We start from the raw sequence: 22,449 nt of genomic DNA, 5'->3' as shown, positions 1-22,449 counted from the left end.
ACACCTGGCTAATTTTTAAAAATATTTTTGGTAGAGACAGGGTTTCCTCATGTTGTCCAGGCTGGTCTCTAACTCCTGACCTCAAGTGATCTGCCCGCCTCAGCACCCCAATCAATAGATATTTTTAAATGAATTTTAGAGCTGAGGGGCAGTGACAGGAAGGCAGGCTGTGCTTGTTCATCTCACCACATTCTAAGCTCAGACATTCCAAAGGAAAGAAATGGCTAAAAAGGATGAGATCATATGCTCATGTCCGAAACTCAAGATTAAAATAAAATTATTAAATATCTCAGAAAGGATGGACAGTCTTTTGAGAGTGATGAATAAGTAGTCTTCAAGCTCTAGGAAATCCAGTTTGCTTTTCCTGGTAAATAAGTTGTTTTTAATATGATTTCATTTTTTTAAAGTGACTCAATGAAAACTGCCACCTAATATGAGATGCAGAAATAAATCCTCAACAGGCAACACAGGACACAGACCCCATACTGCTGTCTGCAGAGACAATAGGAAATAAGACCTGCACTGCAAATTCCCAAGAACCAAGAGCAGAGAAATGCAAAGAAATTTTGAGACAGAAGACTGAGAGGCAGCTTTTTAATATAACAAAAATAAGGATAGGCCAGAGGCTTGCGACTCAAAGTGTGGCTGTGGCTTGATAGCATCAGCATCTTCCAGGATCTGGTTAGAAATGCAGAATCTCAGGCCCCACCCCAGACCTACTGCCTTCTAACAAGATCCCAGGTGATTCGTATGCACATAAATGTTCGCGAAGCACCGGGCTAGAGCATTTATTAACGTAGGATGTTGCTCTTACAATGTATTCTGAAGTCAAAATAAACTCACTTAAAGCATTTTTTTTTTTTTTTTGCTCATTATTTGCTGCATTCTCTCCACCTCTGAGTTGCATCAACACATGTCATTGTGTTCTGGGACTTTGAGCCTCTCTTATGAATCACAATGGCAAAAGAAGTTTGCTGTACCATTTCTGTAGATGGTCTTAATGGGTTACAAATTGGATTTTTTTTTTTTTTTTTGAGACAGAGTTTCGCTCTTGTTACCCAGGCTGGAGTGCAATGGCACGATCTTGGCTCACTGCAACCTCCGCCATCCGGGTTCAAGTGATTCTCCTGCCTCAGCCTCCCAAGCAACTGGAATTACAGGTGCCTGCTACCACGCCCGGCTAATTTTTGTATTTTTAGTAGAGACGGGGTTTCTCCATGTATGTCAGGCTGGTCTCGAACTCCCGACCTCAGGTGATCCACCTGCCTCAGCCTCCCAAAGTGCTGGGATTACAGATGTGAACCACCGTGCCCGGCCACAAATTGGATTTCGAAACTTCCATCAACTGCTCCTCGTGCAGCACCCCCCAGGAGGTAAGTTGTATGATAATTTCTGTTTTTAGGGATGATGAAATTGCGGCCCAAGGAGGTTTCATGACTCACCACAGGGGCACCCAGCAAATCGGCATCCGAGCCAAAATGAGTGCCAGCTTTTGAGTTTCCAACGTAAAGCTCATCAAACTTTGACATTACTTCTTTTTATGGAAGGGATTTTTTTTTTTTTTTTTTGCATAAGAGATTTTAAGAAAGAGCTGATTTAAGAAAGATTCAGATGACCTCACGTGAGCTACTGACCATATAAACCTTGCATGTGCCGGCCCCAGGGAATAGGGAAGCTTCGGAAGGTATTGCCCTGCCCTGCCTGGGTCCCTTGCTCCTATTGCAGCCACAAGTCCCAGAAAACCTCAGAACAGATATTTGCTAGGGGATATGAGGGGAAAGCACCGGGAACTACCATGAGGTAATGGATACGGCTATGCAGGTGGCTTCTCGATGACAATAATCCATCCTCAGGAGGAAGCTTTTTTTTGTTTCTTCCACAGACTCAAAATAGCTGAGAGAATCTGACTCTGCCCAAATACATGTGGTGTGTGTCACTGGATTGAATTTCTTTTTTTCCTTTATTACATAGCAACTTACTAGATAATAAATTTCTTAGTTAATTCCAATTTCCCTGGAGCAAATTGGAGCCACTAGATGACTCAGAAATAGTCAAGACTGTACATAAGGCATTGACGCCAAAGTGCTTCTTCCTACCCTGTCAGATTTTAAGATTTCTCTGTCAACTCCATTGAAACAAAGCTCCCAAATGGTGCTTGTTCAGTTTCACCAGTCTGCATGGTGATTCTTCTAGGGTCCTCTACAGAATGCTTGCCAGGGGGTTGGCTTAAATCCCCTCCCATCTCTAGACATGCATATCAGTGGGACATATTTGTATATACTTGCTTAAAAAACGACAGTGCACTTTAAAATTCCATGTAAAAAGTATTGCTTTTCTAATGTGCTAATGTGCTCCTGCCTGCCTGCTTGCTACACGATGCTACAGAGGGTAGAGTCATGAGGAATTCAAGGCTGAAGATATTTTGGATGTTTGGATGACAATGATGTACCCCTTACCTTGCACCTTGAACCCTGCTCTGAAGCCTGTGTAGTTTTGGGGCTTGGCCTAAGGCAAAAACTACAAAGCATCCTAATGAGCAGAATTATACAACAGGAATGTATGTGCATATTTGACATAGTTTCTTCTCTAGAGGGGTGGCTCTCTGGCCTGTGACCTCTGCCCTCTTCAAGGGCGAGGGAGGAGTCCAGAGAAGAAGGCTTTTGTTCCCCACCGCCAGTTCTTCTGCAGCCCCTACAGCCCCAGGGACCTGCCCTGTTCTGCGTGGGCTCTCAGAAGCCCAGCAATTTCCATATGGGTGGGTGACTTCAGAGCGATGGACAAAGCTGTGCGGCCAGCCTACAGGAGAAAAAGGAAAGGAGAAATAAATATCATCCAATCTGCCTCCTGCCCAGGGGGGAAGGGCAAGCTGGGAGTAGCAGGTATGCCTGGGACACAGGTGTCTATTAAGGCTTCCAGAGACCTCGGTAGAGAAGATTCAAATGGCATGAGGATCACCAGAAATGCGGTCCCTTCCACAGAAACAATAGTGACTCCTGGGAAATCTGTGACAACAGAAATAAAGAAGGGCCATCTAGTTTTTAATGCTCTTCTTTTTTATCTTTCTTTTTGAGATGGAGTCTCACTCTATCACCCAGGGTGGAGTGCAGTGGCGCAATCAGAGCTCACTGCAACCGCCGTCTCCTGGGCTCAAGTGATCCTCCACCTTCAGCCTCCCAAGTAGCTGGGATTACAGGTAAACACCATCATGCCTGGAAAATTTTTGTATTTTTTTGTAGAGACAGGGTGTCACCATGTTGCCCAGGCTGGTCTCAAATTCCTGGGCTGAAGTGGTCCGCCCACCTTGGCCTCCCAAACTGCTGGGATCATAGCTGCTGGGATTAGAGCTACTGAGCCCAGCCCCACTTTTTTCTACTTTAAATTGGAAAACAGGAAATAAAATAACTCTTGCTGTTCCATTACATGTATCTAAGTGAAAGTTAGCATTTTGGTGTGTTTTCCTCCAACCTTTTCTCCTGTGCAAATTTGTTGTTGGTTCTTTTTTTTTTTTTTTTAATTTTTTAAACCTGTCTCACTATGTTGTCCAGGCTGGTCTTGAATTCCTGGGCTCAAGTGACCCTCCCACATTGGCTTTCCAAAGTTTTGGGATTACAGGCGTGAATCTGTAATCCTGTCCTGTCCTGTCCTGCACCTGTCCTGTTGTTGGTTCTTAAATAAAGGAATTATATTGTATACCAACTTTGAATTTGCTTTTATTCTTAATTTATCATGATATGCTATAAGATTTTTCTGTATTCTTACATAGCCATTATAATGCATGATTTTTCTTTTTGGCTGTGTAATAGTCCATAATTTACTAATTTTTGCTAATTATGGAAATATTCCATAACTTCCTTTCAGTGGAAATGTTGTTTCTAAGTCTCTGCCACCATAATCTTAGTGCAAAAAGCATTTTTCCATTTTTAATTATTTCCTAAGGACTGGTTCTATATTATTATTATTATTATTATTATTATTATACTTTAAGTTCTAGGGTACATGCAGGTTGGTTACATATGTATACATGTGCCATGTTGGTGTGCTGCACCCATTAACTCGTCATTTACATTAGGTATATCTCCTAATGCTATCCCTCCCCACTCCCCCTACCCCACAACAGGCCCTGGTGTGTGATGTTCCCCATCCTGTGTCCAAGTGTTCTCATTGTTCAATTCCCACCTATGAGTGAGAACATGCGGTGTTTGGTTTTCTGTCCTTGCGATAGTTTGCTGAGAATGATGGTTTCCAGCTTCATCCATGTCCCTACAAAGGACATGAACTCATCCTTTTTTATGGCTGCATAGTATTCCATGGTGTATATGTGCCACATTTTCTTAATCCATTCTATCATTGATGGACATTTGGGTTGGTTCCAAGTCTTTGCTATTGTGAATAGTGCCGCAATAAAACATATGTGTGCATGTGTCTTTATAGCAGCAAGATTTATAGTCCTTTGGGTATATACCCAGTAATGGGATGGTTGGCTCAAATGGTATTTCTAGTTCTAGTTCCCTGAGGAATCGCCACACTGTCTTCCACAATGGTTGAACTAGTTTACAGTCCCACCAATAGTGTAAAAGTGTTCCTATTCCTTCACATCCTCCCCAGCACCTGTTGTTTCCCGACTTTTTAATGATCGCCATTCTAACTGGTGTGAGATGGTATCTCATTGTGGTTTTGATTTGCATTTCTCTGATGGCCAGTGATGATGAGCATTTTTTCATGTGTTTGTTGGCTGCGTTAATGTCTTCTTTTGAGAAGTGTCTGTTAATATCCTTTGCCTACTTTACAAGAAAAAGGACTGACTCTTAGAAGTGGGCTCAGAGGCTGGGTGCAGTGGCTCATGCCTGTAATCCCAGGACTTTGGGAGGCCAAGGCCGGTGGATCACCTGAGGTCGGGAGTTCAAGACTAGCCTGACCGACATGGAGAAACCCCCTCTCTACTAAAAATACAAAATTGGCCTGGTGTGGTGGTGCATGTCTGTAATCCCAGCTACTCGGGAGGCTGAGGCATGGGAATCGCTTGAACCTGGGAGGTGGAGGTTGCGGTGAGACAAGATTGTGCCATTGCACTCCAGCCTGGACAATAAGAGTGAAACTCCATCTCAAAAAATAAATTAATTAATTTAATTTAATTAAATAAAAAGAAGTGGGCTCAGAGCATTAAAGGACACGCACATTTTTACCTCCTGATCTGTGATGCCACAGCACTCTTTACATCGACATGGTGATGCAGGAAGCTGGCAGTCCCCACTGTCTAAAGAAGCTGCACCCAGAGGGCTCTCATCAGGCACCACCAGCCTGACTGAGCAGCTGCAGTCTCTTATGAATGAGCTCAATCCCATGTACAGAATTCTGAACTCTAAACAGCTCCAAAAACCACATTCTTTAGATAACTTCTTGGAAGCTGAAAACTGACCTGAGGCTGTTGGCCTACTGTGAAGATTTTGACATTTTGCTGCTGTAAAGGGTTTGATGGGTAGAGGACACCCAAGACCCCACTAGATTGTTCTCTACTGCATATGCACAGATTTACTTCCTAAAATATGGACAATTCTTTCACAGAAGCAGGTAGGAAGCGTAGGAAGTATAATACCCAGCTTAACACTCTTTAGGCTTTTTCCCATGCGTGGGGATGGAATCCAGTGGCCATCAGGGCTCCCATGCATGGAAATAACTATAAAGCATGGCAAAGCACTAAACAAGTCAGAAGACAGGAACAGAGTGAGCTCAGGGGAGAGGATGGGCACTGTGTGCCAGGATGGGGTAGAAGATGGCTCGGGGGGAGGCAGAGGAAGGAAGTGGCATTTCAGTGGGACCCCCGAAGATGGCACATGGGATTCTCAAAACATACAAAGCTCTTTCCCCAAAAAGCCCTCATGACTCCCTGGACTTTTCTTTTACCACTCGTTATATGCTGGTATTTGTGAGATTATCTGATAAATTTCGGTCTCCACGAGGTCAAGAACTTGATCTGGCCTGTTGACTGCTGCATGTTGGCACCTGGCCCAGGGCCTGGCGTTTGGTTGGCCCTCAACAAACGTTGTTGAAAGAGAGAATGCTGCACAAGAACCTAACGGTATTCATTCAAGATGATGGAATCCAAATCCTAGTGAATGGGTTCTTACATTGGAAAGTACTGGAACAAAGCAAATATTTTAAGCAGGGAGTCCTGTAAAAGCCTCCTAAAGAAGGAGCCTGGGTTTACTTAGGCCCAGGTTCCTGCTCCTGAACTTCATCTGCTGTGCCTTGTCAATCCTGAGCCTCTATGTAAACACAGAGTATGTACTGACAATGTTTACGGAGAAGAGCCACAGGGCCAGTCCCGGGGAGGTGCACCTTTTAACAGGGTCCATCTGGAGGACAGCCTGCAGCTGTGGACTCCTCGACTGCAGACAGGGAGAGCACAGGACCCCATTCAGCTCAGGAGGTGTGGCCAGAGAGACCACTTGGTGAGGGTTAGTGTTCCCCAGATGCCTCTGCCAGAACCCTGGGAAAAAGCCCATGCCATGCAGCTCCCGTGGGAGACAGGTATGGTGAGCCTCTGCTTGACAACACTCCAGAGCTGCTCTAGGAGACCCCGACTGAAGAGATAGGGGACTAGCCAGGTATGGTGCAAAATTTGCGTGTAACTTCAGGGATTCAAAAATCTGCACTTGGCCAGGCGCACTGGCTCATGCTTGTAATCCCTACACTTTGGGAGGCTGAGGCGGGAGGATCACTTGAGCCCAGGAGGTCAAGGTCGCAATAAGCCATGATCGTGCCACTGCACTCCAGCCTGGGCGAGAGGGTGAGACCGTATCTAAAAAAAAAAAAAAAGGAAAGAAAAAGAGAAGCGTGCAGGCAGCTGGCACAACTGTGTGTGTATCCATGTGTTGGAGGGGGGTGTCTTTGAATTCATCACGAGCCCACTGTGTATCACCCAAAGATGAGCAAGGCATAATCTCTGCCTTCAAGAAGTTTTCAATCTGATGGGTGCTTTAAAGAAGCTGCCAAAATGAAGGGTGGGCTCTGGGACCTGGAAGAGGCTGGGTGGCAGATTTCCTCAAATTGTCTTTAAATCTGGGGAAAGGGCCTGGCCAGCTGTTTTGGGATTTCTGCATTTATACCGAACTTTAAATGTTGATGAAATAAACCAATTTCAGGACATGAATTCTCTCCCAGTTTTCCAAAGACATTCCCAAATGAGCTCTGCTGCTAACATCTAAGCCTCCATAGGAAAGATGAACATGGAAATGATATGGCGGGTATGATAAGGGCCAGACTTTCCCTCTAAATGTGAAGCACCAGGTACAAGCCTTGGTACTTGGTAGAGCCTTGTCAAAAGCTCCCTTTTCCCACTGAAATGTCTCACCCTGTGGATGGAGACACTGTGCTCCCCAAAGCCACCCTTGGGAATCTGCATGTGAATCAACCCTGACCCAGGTGGGCAGCATGTGACCTATCCATGAGTGGGGTCTGGAACCCACTTTACCTGTGGGCCCATTACCTGCACTACCTGGGCACCACTGTGCTGGCTGGGCTTTCCCTAATTTACTCCAGCTTCTGCCATGATAGATTTCCTCCTCCATCTCCTGATTAGCACTCCCGTCCCTCCCTTCCAGGCTTACAGCCTACCTGAACTCCAGTCTGCCTGGTACTCAGCCTGGCCTGGCTCTCCCTGATCCAGCACTTCACGGGGATTAGTTACCTAAACCCACCTGGATTTCAGTGTTTGCCTAAACCAGGCATTCTCAATTGCAGCACTATTGATATTTTGGACCAGATAATTTTTTTTTTTTTTTTTTGAGACAGAGTTTTCCTCTTTCACCCAGGTTGGAGTGCAGTGGCGCAATCTCAGCTCACTGCAACCTCCACCTCCCAGGTTCAAGCGATTCTCCTGTCTCAGCCTCCCGAGTAGCTGGGATTGCAGACGCGTGCCACCATGCCTGGCTAATTTTTGTGTTTTTAGTAGAGACAGGTTTCAAAATGTTGGCCAAGCTGGTCTTGAACTCCTGACCTCAAGTGATCTGCCCGCCTCGGCCTCCCAAAGTGCTGGGATTACAGGTGTGAGCCACTGGGCCTGGATGGATAATTGTTAATTCTTTGCTCTTCCTGTGCATTGTAGGATGTTTAGCTACATCCCTGGCCTCTACCCACTAGATGTCAAGAGCATTTGCTCACCCACTTGTGACTAAAAATGTCCCCAGACATTGCCAAATCTCCCCCAGAGGGTAAAATCACCCCTGGCTGAGAACCACTACACTGAACCAAGTCTGTCAGTGGCTTCTCCCTTCGGGGGTCGGTCGCCCTACTCTGATTGGTTCCCCTAATTCCAGACCTTTGTTCTCCCTGCTCCCTCCAGACACTGTCTGTAAATGCCATGGTCCCTGCTGGTTGATGTGGTGTTTTTTTTGTTTCAGCTATCACTGTTCATCTATTCATAATTAAAACAGTTACATCCCCTGTATGCTCCTAGATGTTAGATTCAGCCTTTATAAACATTACAGTATTTAGGTAGAGTCTACTGCTGTCCCCATTTTACAGATGAGCATCTAGAGGCCCAGAATAGTTAGGTCACCTACCCAAAGGCACCTACCCAAAGTCACTGAACCTAGATTCAAACTCATGAGTGTTTAATTTTTTTTTTTTTTTTGAGACAGGGTCTCACTCTGTCACCCAGACAGGTGTTTCATGGTATGATCACAGCTCACTGTAGCTTCATCTTCCCAGGCTTGGGCAATCTTCCTGCCTCAGCCTCCCAAGTAGCTGGGACTACATGTGCAAGCCACCACTCTCAGCTAATCTTTTTCTATTTCCTGTAGAGAGGGGGTGATATGGTTTGGCTGTGTCCCCACCCAAATCTCATCTTGAATTCCCATGTGTTGTGGGAGGGACCTGTGGGAGGTAATTGAATCATGGGGGCATGTCTTTCCTGTGCTATTCTCATGATAGTGAGTAAGTCTCATGAGATCTGATGGTTATTATAAGGGGGAGTTTTCCTGCACAAGCTCTCCCTTTGCCTGCTGCCATCCATGTAAGATGTGATTTGCTCCTCCTTGCCTTCTGCCACGATTGAGACTTTCCCAGCCATGTGGAACTATAAGTCCAATTAAACCTCTTTCTTTTGTAAATTGCCCAGTCTCGGGTATGTCTTCATCAGCAGTGTGAAAACGGACTGATACAGGGGGTCTCACTTTGTTGCCAAGACTGGTCTCAAACTTCTGGGCTCAGGCAATCCTCCTGACTTGGCCTCCCAAAGTGTTGGGATTACAGGCAGAAGCCACTGCACCTGGCCTCATGAGTGTTTAAAGTCCATGCTTCTAACAATCATGCTTGAGTTGTCTGAAATGCAACAGATCTCACAACTCTTCCACCACCAGAAAGCAGCCACTTAGCTCTCTCATACCTGTGACAGACCTCCAGAGATACCCAGGAGAGCTCTCAGATCCACTGCCTGATTATCCCAGCTAACTAGGGACTTCCAAAGCTCATGCCTGCCTGCCTGTCCCACGGGCCTCCCATCTCAGACCTCTTTGGGCATCAGCAGTGACTACTCCTTAGAGGGCCAGGGGCCTTTGATGTACAGGCCTGTTCCAGATTAAGGGCTGCCTCCTTCTCCCCCAGGACAACCCAGCAGGGAGCTCATTAACACAGATCCTTTGTCTGACCACATAATGTTTGGAAAAGGAGGCTCTGGTTTCCAGTAGCCCACCCCTGTTCCATTATGAATGTCAAGAAGGTCAGTGCCCTCTAATGATCTCAGAAATGGCTTTGGGGTGAAGCTAAGGTTCACAGGACCTAGAGTCACTGGGTGGGTGCCTGCTGTCTGGGTGTGACTGAGGGACTCAGCAGCTTAAATTGCTGAATCAATCTCTGGGTAGTTTAAATGTGGCCCAGTAAGAGGTGCTGTCCCTGGGCAGGGAGAGGACTTTCTTCCCCTCTCCAGGTTTTTGTTCCCTTTGAATTGTGGCTGTTAAGAAAGCATAAAGTCATCTGCTTAAATCATTAAATTATGGTGCCAGTATTAAGGAGTCAGACCTGGGCTTGAATCTGTGTTCTGAGAATCAGTAGCTTGAAAATCTTAGGACAGTTACATAACATCTCCAGGCCTGTTTTCTCATCAGTAAAAAGTGGGGATCAGTATCTATCTCACTGGATTACTGAGAGGATTAGAGGTAATGCATGGGAAAGGTTTAGTTCCCAGGAGCACTCTAGAAATATTATTATATCTACTGTAATTATCAGGAACAAGGTTACTTACTGTTGACTTACCTCCAAAGTTTAGGGGTTCACTCATTCATTTGTTGATTGATTCAATGATATGTGGCGGGCACTCTACTAGGTGTGGGGGATTCAGCAGGGAGCCAGAGACATGGATGCTTCAATGTGACAACAGTGATGATGATGGAACAGTTAAGGGTATGGGCCCAGGAGTTTAATGGAGCCAGGTTCCACTAGCTGAGTAATCTTGGGTATGTAACCTAACCATTTGATGCCTCCGTCTCCTTGAGCAAAGTGGGACAGCAGGAAGACAGTCAATCTCACAAGATTGCTGTGGGGTTTAAATGAGATGGTCCATGGCAAATGCTTAGTACAGTACCTGACACAGAGTAAGCCCTCCATATGTGTTGGTTACTATTGTTACTGATTAGTTACTATTGTCATCATCGTCATTGCCATCACCTGACGAGGAAGTTTATTTAAGAAGCCTGTGACTGACAGTGCAACTTCAACTAGACTGGCTTGATGGAATGGGCTGCTTCAGAAAGTGAGTCAGTGTCTGAGAGGCACTTTCAGTTAAATGACTATAGAGATGACTCTGTAAGGTTGATTCCTTCTGAAGGCTTTTGAGTCCCTGCTGGACAGCAGAGCTTCCCCATATAAGCTACTGCCTCAAAGCCCACATGCTGTTATTGCCATGACCAGATGAGACTCAGGGCCAAGCCAGGCCTGCGTATATTTGCACAGGATGGTGTTGTGAAAGATCAGGGTTGTGGGTTTCACAGCTCTAAGACTCCAAACATTTACCATGAATCATCTCATTTATTTATTTATTTATTTTAATTTGTTAGAGACAGGGTCTCACTCTGTCACCCAGGCTGGAGTGCAGTGGCCTGACCATGGCTCACTGCAACCTCAACCTTCTGGGCTCAAGCAATCCTCCTGCCTCAGCCTGCTGAGTAGCTGGGATTACAGGCGTGCACTACCACACCTGGTTAATTTTTTTTTCAGACAGAGTTTCACTGTTGTTGCCTAGGCTGGAGTGCAATAGTGTGATCTCGGCTCACTGCAACCTCTGCCTCCCACGTTCAAGCGGTTCTCCTGCCTCAGCCTCCCAAGTAGCTGGAATTACAGGCTCCTACCTGTAATTAGGCTCCTACCTAAAATTAGGTCCAGCTAATTTTTGTATTTTTAGTAGAGATGGGGTTTCATCATGTTGGCCAAGCTGGTTTCAAACTTCTGACCTCAGGTGATCCACCTGCCTCAGCCTCCCAAAGTGCTGGGATTACAGGTGTGAGCCACTGCGCCAGGCTATTTTTTTTTTTTTAAGAGACAGGGTCTCACTGTGTTGCCCAGGCTGGTCTTGAACTCTTGGCCTCAAGCAATCCTCCTGCCTTGGCCTCTGAAAGTGTTGGGATTACAGACATGAGCCACTGTGCTGAGCCTCTTATTTAAATCCCACAACAGCCTTAGGAGGCTAATTTTGTTGCACTGCCATAGGATTCCTTGAATTCTGCTGGCTGGCAAGGCACTCTGAGGAGGGCAAGTTAAACAGCTCCTTTTTTTTTTTTTTTTTTTAAGAGATGGGGTCTCCCTATGTTGCCTAGGCTGGTCTCGAACTCCTGGGCTCAAGTGATCCTCCCGCCTCAGCCTCCCAAAGTGCTGGGATTATAGGTATGAGCCACTCTGCCCAGCAACATCTACTTGTTAATTGCCTGTAAGTCTCACCTTGTCAGTCAGGCTGCTGTCGCAGGCCGGGTGTGCCAGGAGCAGCCGCACCAGGTCCACGTTGCCATGGTGACAGGCCAGCATGAGAGCCGAGGATCCATCGTGGTCCTGCAGATTGACATCTGCCTGGCAGCTAAGCAGCGCTTGAACCATGTCCTCCCTGTCGTGGCTGACTCCCAGCATCAGCGCAGTCTGGCCTCCCTGCATGCAGAGCCACAAGGATGTGGTGAGGTTGCTGCCAGTGGGGAAGGACCCCCTCTCCAGCCTGGGTGTGCTCATCAGAGACTTCTCAATAACACAACCACTGATTTGAATCTCCTGCCCTTGATATGGGACATAACCTTCTCTGCTTGGCAAAATTCTACTCTCTTAAGACTAGTCAAATGCTACATCCTCTCTAAAGCCTTCTCTCACTCCCCAGGCATGGGATTCCTAACACAGCACTCACCACTTAGTATTGCAACCTGTCAACTTCTCTTTCTCATGGATTGTGACATTGTTGACGGCAGGGACTAAGTGTTTTTGTCCCTGTCTCCCCAGTGTCTAGCACCAAGAACGTGCTGATAAATGTTGAATGATGGAACAGATGAAGGTTGAATGCTTGAGCATCATGGCTTCTTACTGTCTGCTCCAGCCTGACTTTCCCCAGGAAGCCTTCTTTGCTCAATGCCTCTGAAATTTTCAGTTTAAGGATACCCAGAACCCTCTTCTCTCAACACGATCTCTGGTTGCATGTCCCGTGGTCATTTCTAATCTATAGACATTGACAGTAATCTTGGGCATCTCTGTAATCATAGGTGGACATAGAAATGGGCTGGAATCAGAAAGCAAGCTCTAGTTCTACTGTTTCCTAATGCATGATTCGGGCCACGTCACTGTCTTCCTTGATTCTTGGTTTTTCTTTTCTTTTTTTTAAAGATGGGGTCTTGCTGTGTTACCCAGGCTGGAGTGCAGTGGCACAATCACAGCTCACTGCAGCATCAATCTTCTGGGATCAAGTGATTCTCCCACCTTAGCCTCCCAAGTAGCTGAGCTCACAGGCATGTGCCACTCACTATACCTGGCTAGTTTTTTTTTTTTTTTTTTTTTTTGTGAGACAAAGTCTCACTTTTGTCACCCAGGATGGAGTGCAATGGCACGATCTCGGCTCACTGCAACCTCCGCCTCCAGGTTCAAGCCATTCTCCTGCCTCAGCTTCCCAAGTAGCTGGGATTACAGGCACCTGCCACCATGCGCAGCTAATTTTTGTGTTTTTAGTAGAGACGGGGTTTCCCCATGTTGACCAGGCTGGTCTTGAACTCTTGACCTCAGGTGATCCGCCTGCCTCGGCCTCCCAATGTGCTGGGATTACAGGTGTGAGCCACTGTGCCCAGCTTGTTTTCCTTCTCTTAAAAATTAATATAACAACTGGCGCCGGGTGCAGTGGCTCATGCCTGTAATCCCTGCACTTTGGGAGGCCAAGGCGGGCAGATCACCTGAGGTCAGGAGTTCAAGACCAGCCTGGCCAACATGGTGAAACCCTGTCTCTACTAGAAAAAAATATATATAAAAATTAGCTAGGCATGGTGGCGGGCGCCTGCTATGCGGGAGGCTGAGGCAGGAGAATCACTTGAACCCGGGAGGCAGAGGTTGCATTGAGCTGAGATTGCGCTACTGCACTCCAGCCTGGGCAACAGAGCAAGATCTGTCTCAAAAAAAAAAAAATTAATATAACAATGATTTGTCCTGTGTACCTCACAGGGCTTTTGTGGGAATCAAGTGAGATAAAGGATGTAAATATAATAATGTACAGTAGTAATTTTTCTGATTACAAATTGACCATCATTTCCCACAGATTTTCTTAATTTTCTTATATATACTATATGTGTATGTGTTTGTGTGTGCGTGTGTGTGTGTGTATATATATATATATATATATATATATATATATGTATTTTTTTTTTTTTGAGACAGAATCTCGCTCTATTACCCAGGCTGGAGTGCAGTGGCACGATCGCGACTCACTGCAACCTCTGCCTCCTGGGCTCAAGTGATCCTTCTACCTCAGTCTCCTGAGTAGCTGTGACCATAGGCATGTGCCACTACATCTGGCGATTTTTTTTTTTTTTTGAGATAGAGTCTTGCTCTGTTGCCCAGTCTGGAGTGCAATGGTGCAATCTCGGCTCACTGCAACCTCCGCCTCCTGGGTTCAAGCCATTCTCCTGCCTCAGCCTCCCGAGTAGCTGGGATTATAGGCGCCCACCACTACGCCAGGCTAATTTTTGTATTTTTAGTAGAGACGGGGTTTCATCATGTTGGTCAGGCTGGTCTCGAACTCCTGACCTCAGGTGATCTGCCCACCTCGGCCTCCCAAAGTGCTGGGATTACAGGCATGAGCCACCGCACCCAGCATATCTGGCCAATTTTTGTATTTTTTGTAGTGATGGGGTTTTGCGATGTTGCCCAGGCTGATCCTGAACTCCTGGGCTCACGCAGTCCACCCACCTTGGCCTCTCAAAGTGCTGAGATTACAGGCATGAGCCACTGTGCCTGACTCTGTGTATATTTCTTTTCTTTTTTTTTTTTTTTTGAGACGGAGTCTCGCTCCATCACCTAGGCTGGAGTGCAGTGGCGTGATCTTGGCTCACTGCAATCTCCGCCTCCTGGGCTCAAGCTATTCTCCTGCCCCTCAGCCTCCCGAGTAGCTGGGAATACAGGTGTGCATCACCACATCCGGCTATTTTTTGTATTTTTAGTAGAGATGGGGTTTCACCATGTTGGCCACGCTGGCCTCAAACTCCCGACCTCAAGTGATCAGCCTGCCTCAGCCTCCCAAAGTGCTGGGATTATAGGCGTGAGCCACCATGGCCAGCCCCCAACTGTTATTAAAGCCAGATGACATATGCAGATGGTCCTCACATCTGCCCCTCTGCCTGATGCAGGGCCCCTTCCTTCCTCATCGTCCTCCCGGTCCCTTTCAATATAATTTAATTCAATGAGCATTTATAGAGAGCTACTATATGCTGCTGCACTGCCCTGGAGATCCAGAGAGAAGCAGCTTTTTCCTAGGAATACACTCCCAGTGTATTCCCATTTAACCTGGTACCTCTGCCTCTCTTCACATGTGAAGGCCCAGGGGGAGCTAAAGGGAATGGCTGCAGCTATGCATTCTCACCCCTCCTTTGGTGACCCGGAATGAGTCCCTTGCCCTCCTACAGCATCAGTTTCTTCTCTGTACAAAGAAGGGGTTGATTTTGATCCTCTTGCAAGCATCCCCTCTTACAAGAGGGACAATTTAGAAAATAATTAACTTATTTATGGGAAACATTAGTTAAAATGAAACATTAGCTGTATTGAGTCTTTTTTTTTTTTTTTTTTTTTTTTTGAGACGGAGTCTCGCTCTGTCGCCCAGGCTGGAGTGCAGTGGCGCGATCTCGGCTCACTGCAAGCTCCGCCTCCCGGGTTCACGCCATTCTCCTGCCTCAGCCTCTCCGAGTAGCTGGGACTACAGGCGCCCGCCACCACGCCCGGCTAATTTTTTTTGTATTTTCAGTAGAGACGGGGTTTCACCGTGGTCTCGATCTCCTGACCTCGTGATCCGCCCGCCTCGGCCTCCCAAAGTGCTGGGATTACAAGCGTGAGCCACCGCGCCCGGCTAGCTGTATTGAGTCTTATGGAACAGGAGTTGTAGGTGAGTAGAATACCTTGAAAACCAGAAAGTAATCTATAAATATCGGTTTCTGGCCATCACTAGGGTTGCTATTAGATGAAGTATGCAACGGTGACTTTGCCATCAGGTTAGGTTACTATCTGCAATCACTCTGGGGGAGTGTGGGACAGTGGTGCTTAATATATTGTTAGGAGTCCATTTTCCATAAGTCTCTTGCTTTTCTGCACATCTTGTGAGTAAAGCACAACACAATCTGCCCTTTTGTTCTAGACTATCTTTTTAAGGCTGTTTATATAGTGAACAGCCTTAGAAGCTAGAGATAGTGTCTTCTTTGGAGAAAAGGGTAGGCAGGCTTACTGTCCATTATCAAAGCTTTAGGTTCCCTACGCTCAGGGGTCCTGTCCTGTAACACAGCCCACTCTATGCTTAGCTTTGTGGCCCTCCTCACACTGCCCCGTGGGAGCTGGGATTTGGGCAATGCTGATACTGTGGCTACTGCTTCGGCTGTGGGTAATACACGGTCCTTTGTCTCGGGCGCAGAAGTCTCATGTCTTCTGCCAGCATCCACAAAACTGTAGCAGGCTACCTTGTTAGCTTTAACGTGGGGTAAAAGCCCAGACTCTTCACAGTTCTCAACAGTTACCTTCTCATCTATGATCACTCCAGGGGAAAGGAGAGTTAAACATACTCCATTCATTCCTGTAGGTTCAAAAAATGGGCAAATGACCTTTTGAAGAGTCCCCGTTGTTCCATGTGGAGCCTTGTCTAACTCAAAGCCCTTCTGGGTAAGGACCACACCCCTACCCTGTGTTCGCAAGCAGAGGGCCCCAGAAGATGAATAGACATTCCAACCCTCTGTGCTGCCTTTGCTGTCTTAAGATCCTTTTTGGAGTGAACCCCAATCAACTTCTACTTAATCACTCCATGAAAGATTCAAAGGCCGGGTGCGGTGGCTCAAGCCTGTAATCCCAGCACTTTGAAAGCCCAAGACGGGTGGATCACCTGAGGTCAGGAGTTCAACACACCAGTCTGGCCAACATAGTGAAACCCCATCTCTAAAAAATACGAAAATTAGCTGGGCATGATGGCGGGTGCCTGTAGTCCCAGCTACTTTGGAGGCTGAGGCGGAAGAATCGCTCGAACCCGGGAGGTGGAGGTTGCAGGGAGCCAAGATCACGCCATTGCACTCCAGTCTGGGTGACAGAGTGAGACTCCATCTCAAAAAAAAAAAAAAATGATTCAGAGTACCCAGTCTTGACTCAGTGTAAAAAGTTATCAGAGGTGTCTAGAGTAACAAATGGGCTACTTTGGTAGAGCATGAGTTTCCTGACACTGGAGGTCCTGGATCTGGAGACCAAGCAAAGAAGCAGGAGACCATCTGGTAGGATTTTGCAAAATAATAAGGGGTAGACCTAGGTGACATTTAAGGGCTCTTCTGACCTAAGGCACAAGTGACCCAGTGAGTTCGTGGAGCCCACGTGTCCTGAATCCCTGGCTACTACATTTGTGTAGGGCCCCACTGGGTCTTCACAGCAACTGCTGTTCCCAGCCTGGCCTATGGCACTGCTCCTGGGGACTGGGGCATGATTTGTGTGTCTGGAATAATACCACTCACAATTGTTGGTGCAGAGGTAAGGCAGATAGGAGTGTTTTGGGATCTGGTTATTTCAAGGGCTGAGGCAGCATGCCAGGTTGATTGATAATGACCTGCAGAACTCTATAATAAGCCTCTGAGCTAAGCTGAGGCCTGGAGAGTGGGAATCCTCATACCCCTAGGAGTGATCAGCCAATGCTTCTGTCTGCCCTGGCTATCCACACTTTCCCTCAGTCTGAGGACTCATGACCTTGTTAAAAGGGCTTTGGGGTGATAGAGGTGAGAACTTCTTTAAAAGACTGGACCTCCAAAGAGCCTAGTTAGGTGCCTGTGGGCCAAGATCAAGGTGGGTCACCTGTGAGGGCTTTCTTAGAGCAGCCAACTAGCAAATGCCTTCTCAAGATGGCAACTGGGAATGTTGGTTCTAGAGGTTGCGTCCAGATGGAATTTGCTCAGTTTCAGACTGGGACCTATATTAGAAGCTCACTGACCTCTGTGCAAGCCTGGCTGGGTCTCGGGAGCCTACAAGGAAAACTGAATATTCAGGCTTTGCCTGATGCCATTTGGAGGTCCCAGCCTCCTTGGGTTAAAAACTACATGGATCTGCATGAAATTTCTCACCCCACTAGCAGAATAAAGCTGGGAGGTGCCCCTGCATTTACTGAAGAGGAGATCATGTTCATTCCACCCACCTGAGTAGCTTGAATGTTCACATTTCCTTCTCTTAAGAGCTTCCAGACAACGGCCATGTCTTCACTGGTCTCTGCGGAAGCCAAGGGAGTGATCATTACGGCAGTGTAGCCAGCTTTGTTCTGATGGTCCACGTTGCAGACGCCTGCAAGAGAAGCAATGGGTGCTGGAAAGGCTCCTGAGGGGCCAGGAGCCAGACTCCACTTCAGCCGTTTCAACAGGACACTGCTTGCTGGTTAGAAAGCCATGGACTAGGGCAATGCTTTCCACAGGTGGAGCCAGTGGTTTACATTTGTAGCAGCCTTTAAAGATGGTTACTTTTCTTTTCTTTTTTCTTTCTTTCTTTTTTTTTTTTGAGACGGAGTCTTGCTCTGTCACCCAGGCTGGAGTGCAGTGGCTCGATCTCGGCTCACTGCAACCTCCACCTCCCAGGTTCAAGCAATTCTGCTGCCTCAGCCACCTGAGTAGCTGGGATTACAGGCATGCGCCACCACACCTGGCTAATTTTTTTGTATTTTTAGTAGAGACGGGGTTTCACCATGTTGGTCAGGCTGGTCCCGAACTCCTGACCTTGTGATCCACCCTCCTTGGCTTCCCAAAGTGCTGAGATTATAGGCATGAGCCACCGCACCCGGCCGGCTGGTTACTTTTCTTGACAAGTTTTCTGAGGATACCCAGCAAGGGAGTCCCACAACAAAGCCAGAGATGGCCAAAGGGCCAGTGGCCATGACTTCATCTCCTAAACTGGAGCACAAGATGTTATTCCCATTTTACAGATGAGGACACTGAGGGCCAGAGAAGTTACATTGTCCACTCATGTGAAGGTGAAGTGGGTCGGGAACACTCAGGTCTGTCCGGCTCTGGAGCTCATCCCTCACCTGCCCATATGCCTGGAATGCCACCATGGCTGTGTATTTTAGGTTTCACACTCACTAGCTCACGTTTGTGTGTAACAAACTAATGGCTGTGTTTGTAGGTCCTTTCCAAGGGCCTAGGGGTCTACTGTGCCAAGTACCAGGAGGGTGAACAACACCATGGGACAAATGTGGGAAATCTTCTAGGAACAACCATCTCACTTGAAAAATAGAGGGAGAAAAACTCCACAATTTTTATATTAAAACAATTAAGAATTACATTTCACAATACAATGAAAATCTGGCATTATTTGTTTATTTATTTATTTTTCTTGAGAAAAGGTCTCACTCTGTCACCCAGGCTGTGAGATTGCACCAGAGTGCAGTGGTGCAATCTCAGCTCACTGCAACTTCTGCCTCCTGGGTTCAAGTGACCTTCCTGCCTCAGCCTCTCGAGTAGCCTGTAGGTGCCCACCACCACGCCTGGCTAATTTTTGTATTTTTAGTACAGACAGAGTTTCACTGTATTGGCCAGTCTGGTCTCGAACTCCTGACCTCAAATGATCCACCCGCCTCGGCCTCCCAAAGTGCTGGGATTACAGGTGTGAGCCACTGTACCCAGCCAAAAATCTGGCATTTTTTTGTTTGTTTTCAGACAGTCTCTCTCTGTCGCCCAGGCTGGAGTGCAGTGGCGCGATCTTGGCTCACTGCAACCTCTGCCTTCTGGGTTCAAGTGATTCTCCTGCCTCAGCCTACTGAGTAGCTGGGACTACAGGTGTGCATCACCATGCTCAGTTGATTTTTTATTTTTTTTAATGTATTTTTAGTAGAGATGGGGTTTCACTATGTTGGTCAGGCTGGTCTCGAACTCCTGACCTCAAGCAATCTGCCTGCCTCGGCCTCCCAAAGTGTTGGGATTATTACAGGCATGAGCCACCGTGCCTGATCAAACCTGGTATTTTTTTTTTTTTTTTTTTTTTTGAGACGGAGTCTCACTCTGTCACCAGGCTGGAGCACAGTGGCACGATCTTGGTTCACTGCAACTTCCATCTCCTGGGTTCAAGTGATTCTCCTGCCTCAGCCTCCTGAGTAGCTGGGATTACAGGCGCACGCCACCACGCCCGGCTAATTTTTGTATTTTCTAGTAGAGACTGGGTTTCACCATGTTGGTCAGGCTGGTCTCAAACTCCTGACCTCGTGATCCACCCACATCGGCCTCCCAAAGTGCTGGGATTACAGGCATGAGCCACCGCGCCTAGCCAAACCTGACATATTTTTAAGACTAAGTAGTAAATGAGAATTTTAAAGAAAGTCCTGCTTTGTAGCCCTGGGGATATGTATCCATATTCCTCCCCACCTAAGGAGAGGTAGGGGATCATCAGGCGTACACTGATACCTGTTATGTAAATGACCCCACCTCTCAAGGGCGATGGGAAAACCAAACGTCTTTGTACTGTTGCTTATCTGAAAAAATTATGTTGCTTTTTTTGTTTGTTTGTTTGTTTGATAGGATCTTGCTCTGTTGCCCAGGCTGGTGTGCAGTGGGGCGATCATGGCTCACTGCAGCCTCAACCTCCTGGGTTCAAGCAATCCTTCCTTATATAGCTCCTTTGGGCAATAGAAAAACAATTACACTTAATCAAGCCACTTAGCCTTTCTTAGCATTTCCTCCTCTATAAAATGGGGATAACAACACAACCCAGCTCACAGGTGAAATTTATTGAGTTTATTTATCTATTTGTTTATTGAGACAGAGTCTGACTCTGTTGCCCAGGCTGAGGGTGAGTGCAGTGGCATGATCTCACTATAAGCTCTGCCTCCCGGGCTTAAGTGATCCTCCCACCTCAGCCTCCTGAGTAGCTGGGACTACAGGTGCATGTCACCATGCCTGGCTAATTCTTTGTGTTTTTTATAGAAACAGGGTTTCACTATGTTGCCCAGACTGGTCTCAAACTCTTGGGCTCAAGCCATCCACCCACTTTGGCCTCCCAAAATGCTAAGATTACAGGCATGAGTAACTATGCCCAGCCTAATATATTTAAAGCACTTAGAACAAGCTTGTCCAACCAATGGCCTGTGGGCCACTTATGGCCCAGGACAGCTTTGAATGTGGCCCAACACAAATTCATAAAGTTTCTTAAAGCATTATTTTTAGCTCATCGGCTATCATTAGTGTTGGTGTATTTTATGTGTGGCCCAAGACAATTCTTATTCTTCCAATGTGACCCAGGGAAGCCAAAGATTGGACACTCCTGACTTAGAATCATGCCTAGTACACAGTAAACACTCAGTAAGAGTTCACTGTTATTACTATTATTGTCCAGAATGATATTCTCATAAGGTTTAGGTATTCATTGTAAAAATATGATTTATGAAAAAATGTCAACTAGGGCTATTTGCAAGTTCTGTGCAAGTGGAAAAAAGCAACATTTGTTTGATATTCCCTCCACCCCACAATTTTTCTTTTCTTTTTTTTTTCTAGATGGAGTTTCACTCTTGTTGCCCAGGCTGGAATGCAATGCTGTTATCTCACTGCAATCTCCGCCTCCCAGGTTTAAGCAATTTTCCTGCCTCAGCCTCCCGAATAGCTGGGATTACAGGCATGAGCCATCATGCCCCACTAATTTTTGTAGTTTTAGTAGAGACGGGGTTTCTCCATGTTGGTCAGGTTGGTCTCGAACTCTCGACCTCAGGTGATCCGCCCACCTAGGCCTCCGAAAGTGCTGGGATTACAGGCATAAGCCGCCGTGCCTGGCTACCCCATAATTTTTCAAACAATTTTTCAGAAGTATGCCATGATAATACCAGGCCGTCAGTGGAGACAGAGGCATCAGTCTGCCTCATTTATCAGCAGTTTTCCCTCAAGCTCCTTGGACCACTGCCATGAGCCAGCAGGTGATGGAAGCTAAATAACAACTCCATACATCACCTCATAGCTCTGTCCTGATACAGAAGTGAACATTTGCACTGCCTTACTAATAACTTTTTTATTTCTACCCCTTGATTATTTTATGTTTGCTTTTAAGATGTGTAAAGGAGCCTCAGCTTATCAGTTCTATCTCTTCAGAAACATGATTTTTAGCTCAGTAGAATGAGGTCTGACACCTGCTCAGGGGCTCAGGAAAGGGACTAGGAGGGGCTAAGGACCCAGGATTTTATTTATTTATTTATTATTTTTGAGATGGAGTCTCACTCTGTTGCCCAGGTTGGAGTGCCGTGGTGTGATCTCGGCTCACTGTAACCTCCGCCTCCTGGGTTCAAGCGATTCTCCTGCCTCAGCCTCCCAAGTAGCTGGGATTACAGGCATGCACCACCACGCCCGGCTAGTTTTTGTATTTTTAGTAGAGATGGGGTTTCGCCGTGTTGGCCAGGATGATCTTGAACTCCTGACCTCAGGTGATCTGCCTGCCTTGGCTTCTCAAAGTGCTAGGATTACAGGTGTGAGCCACTGCATCCTGCCGGGACCCAGGACTTTACAGAAGATGCTTCAGAGCAGCCATCAGGCAGCAAAGCTAACTCTCCCTGGAGATGACAGAGGAGCAAGGCTCTCGACAGAGCATCCTCTGACTCAATAAGCCCTGCAAGGGCATTTGGCAAAATAAAGGACGGATCACTTGGGGCTGAGCCGGCAGAGGTGCACTCTGGCTCTATTCTCAATAGTGAGTCACTTCTGTACAGCCCTTTACAGTTTGTAATTTTTCTTTTCTGATGAGTCACTTCTGTACAGCCCTTTA

General features: G+C 46.7%; 1 protein-coding gene across 2 annotated transcripts in view; it reads right to left on the bottom strand.

The window, feature by feature from the left end:
* Positions 1 to 578: 578 nt before the first annotated feature.
* Positions 579 to 22,449, bottom strand: part of KANK4 (KN motif and ankyrin repeat domains 4) — an 86,274-nt gene continuing 64,403 nt past the window's right edge. For both annotated transcript variants that reach the window (XM_055235428.2, XM_063613338.1), the window contains 3 exons: positions 17,864 to 18,006; positions 11,929 to 12,129; positions 579 to 2,796 (listed from right to left, as the gene is read on the bottom strand). In XM_055235428.2, coding sequence (XP_055091403.1) covers positions 2,692 to 2,796; positions 11,929 to 12,129; positions 17,864 to 18,006 — 449 coding nt within the window. In that variant the 3' untranslated portion in view covers positions 579 to 2,691. The remainder of the gene's footprint in view (positions 2,797 to 11,928; positions 12,130 to 17,863; positions 18,007 to 22,449) is intronic.

Source organism: Symphalangus syndactylus, chromosome 19 (genome assembly GCF_028878055.3).
Source record: "Symphalangus syndactylus isolate Jambi chromosome 19, NHGRI_mSymSyn1-v2.1_pri, whole genome shotgun sequence".
In the NCBI taxonomy this organism is placed as follows: domain Eukaryota; kingdom Metazoa; phylum Chordata; class Mammalia; order Primates; family Hylobatidae; genus Symphalangus; species Symphalangus syndactylus.
The sequence above is the reverse complement of the archived record's forward strand: the minus strand, read 5'-3'. Positions and strand labels throughout refer to the sequence as shown.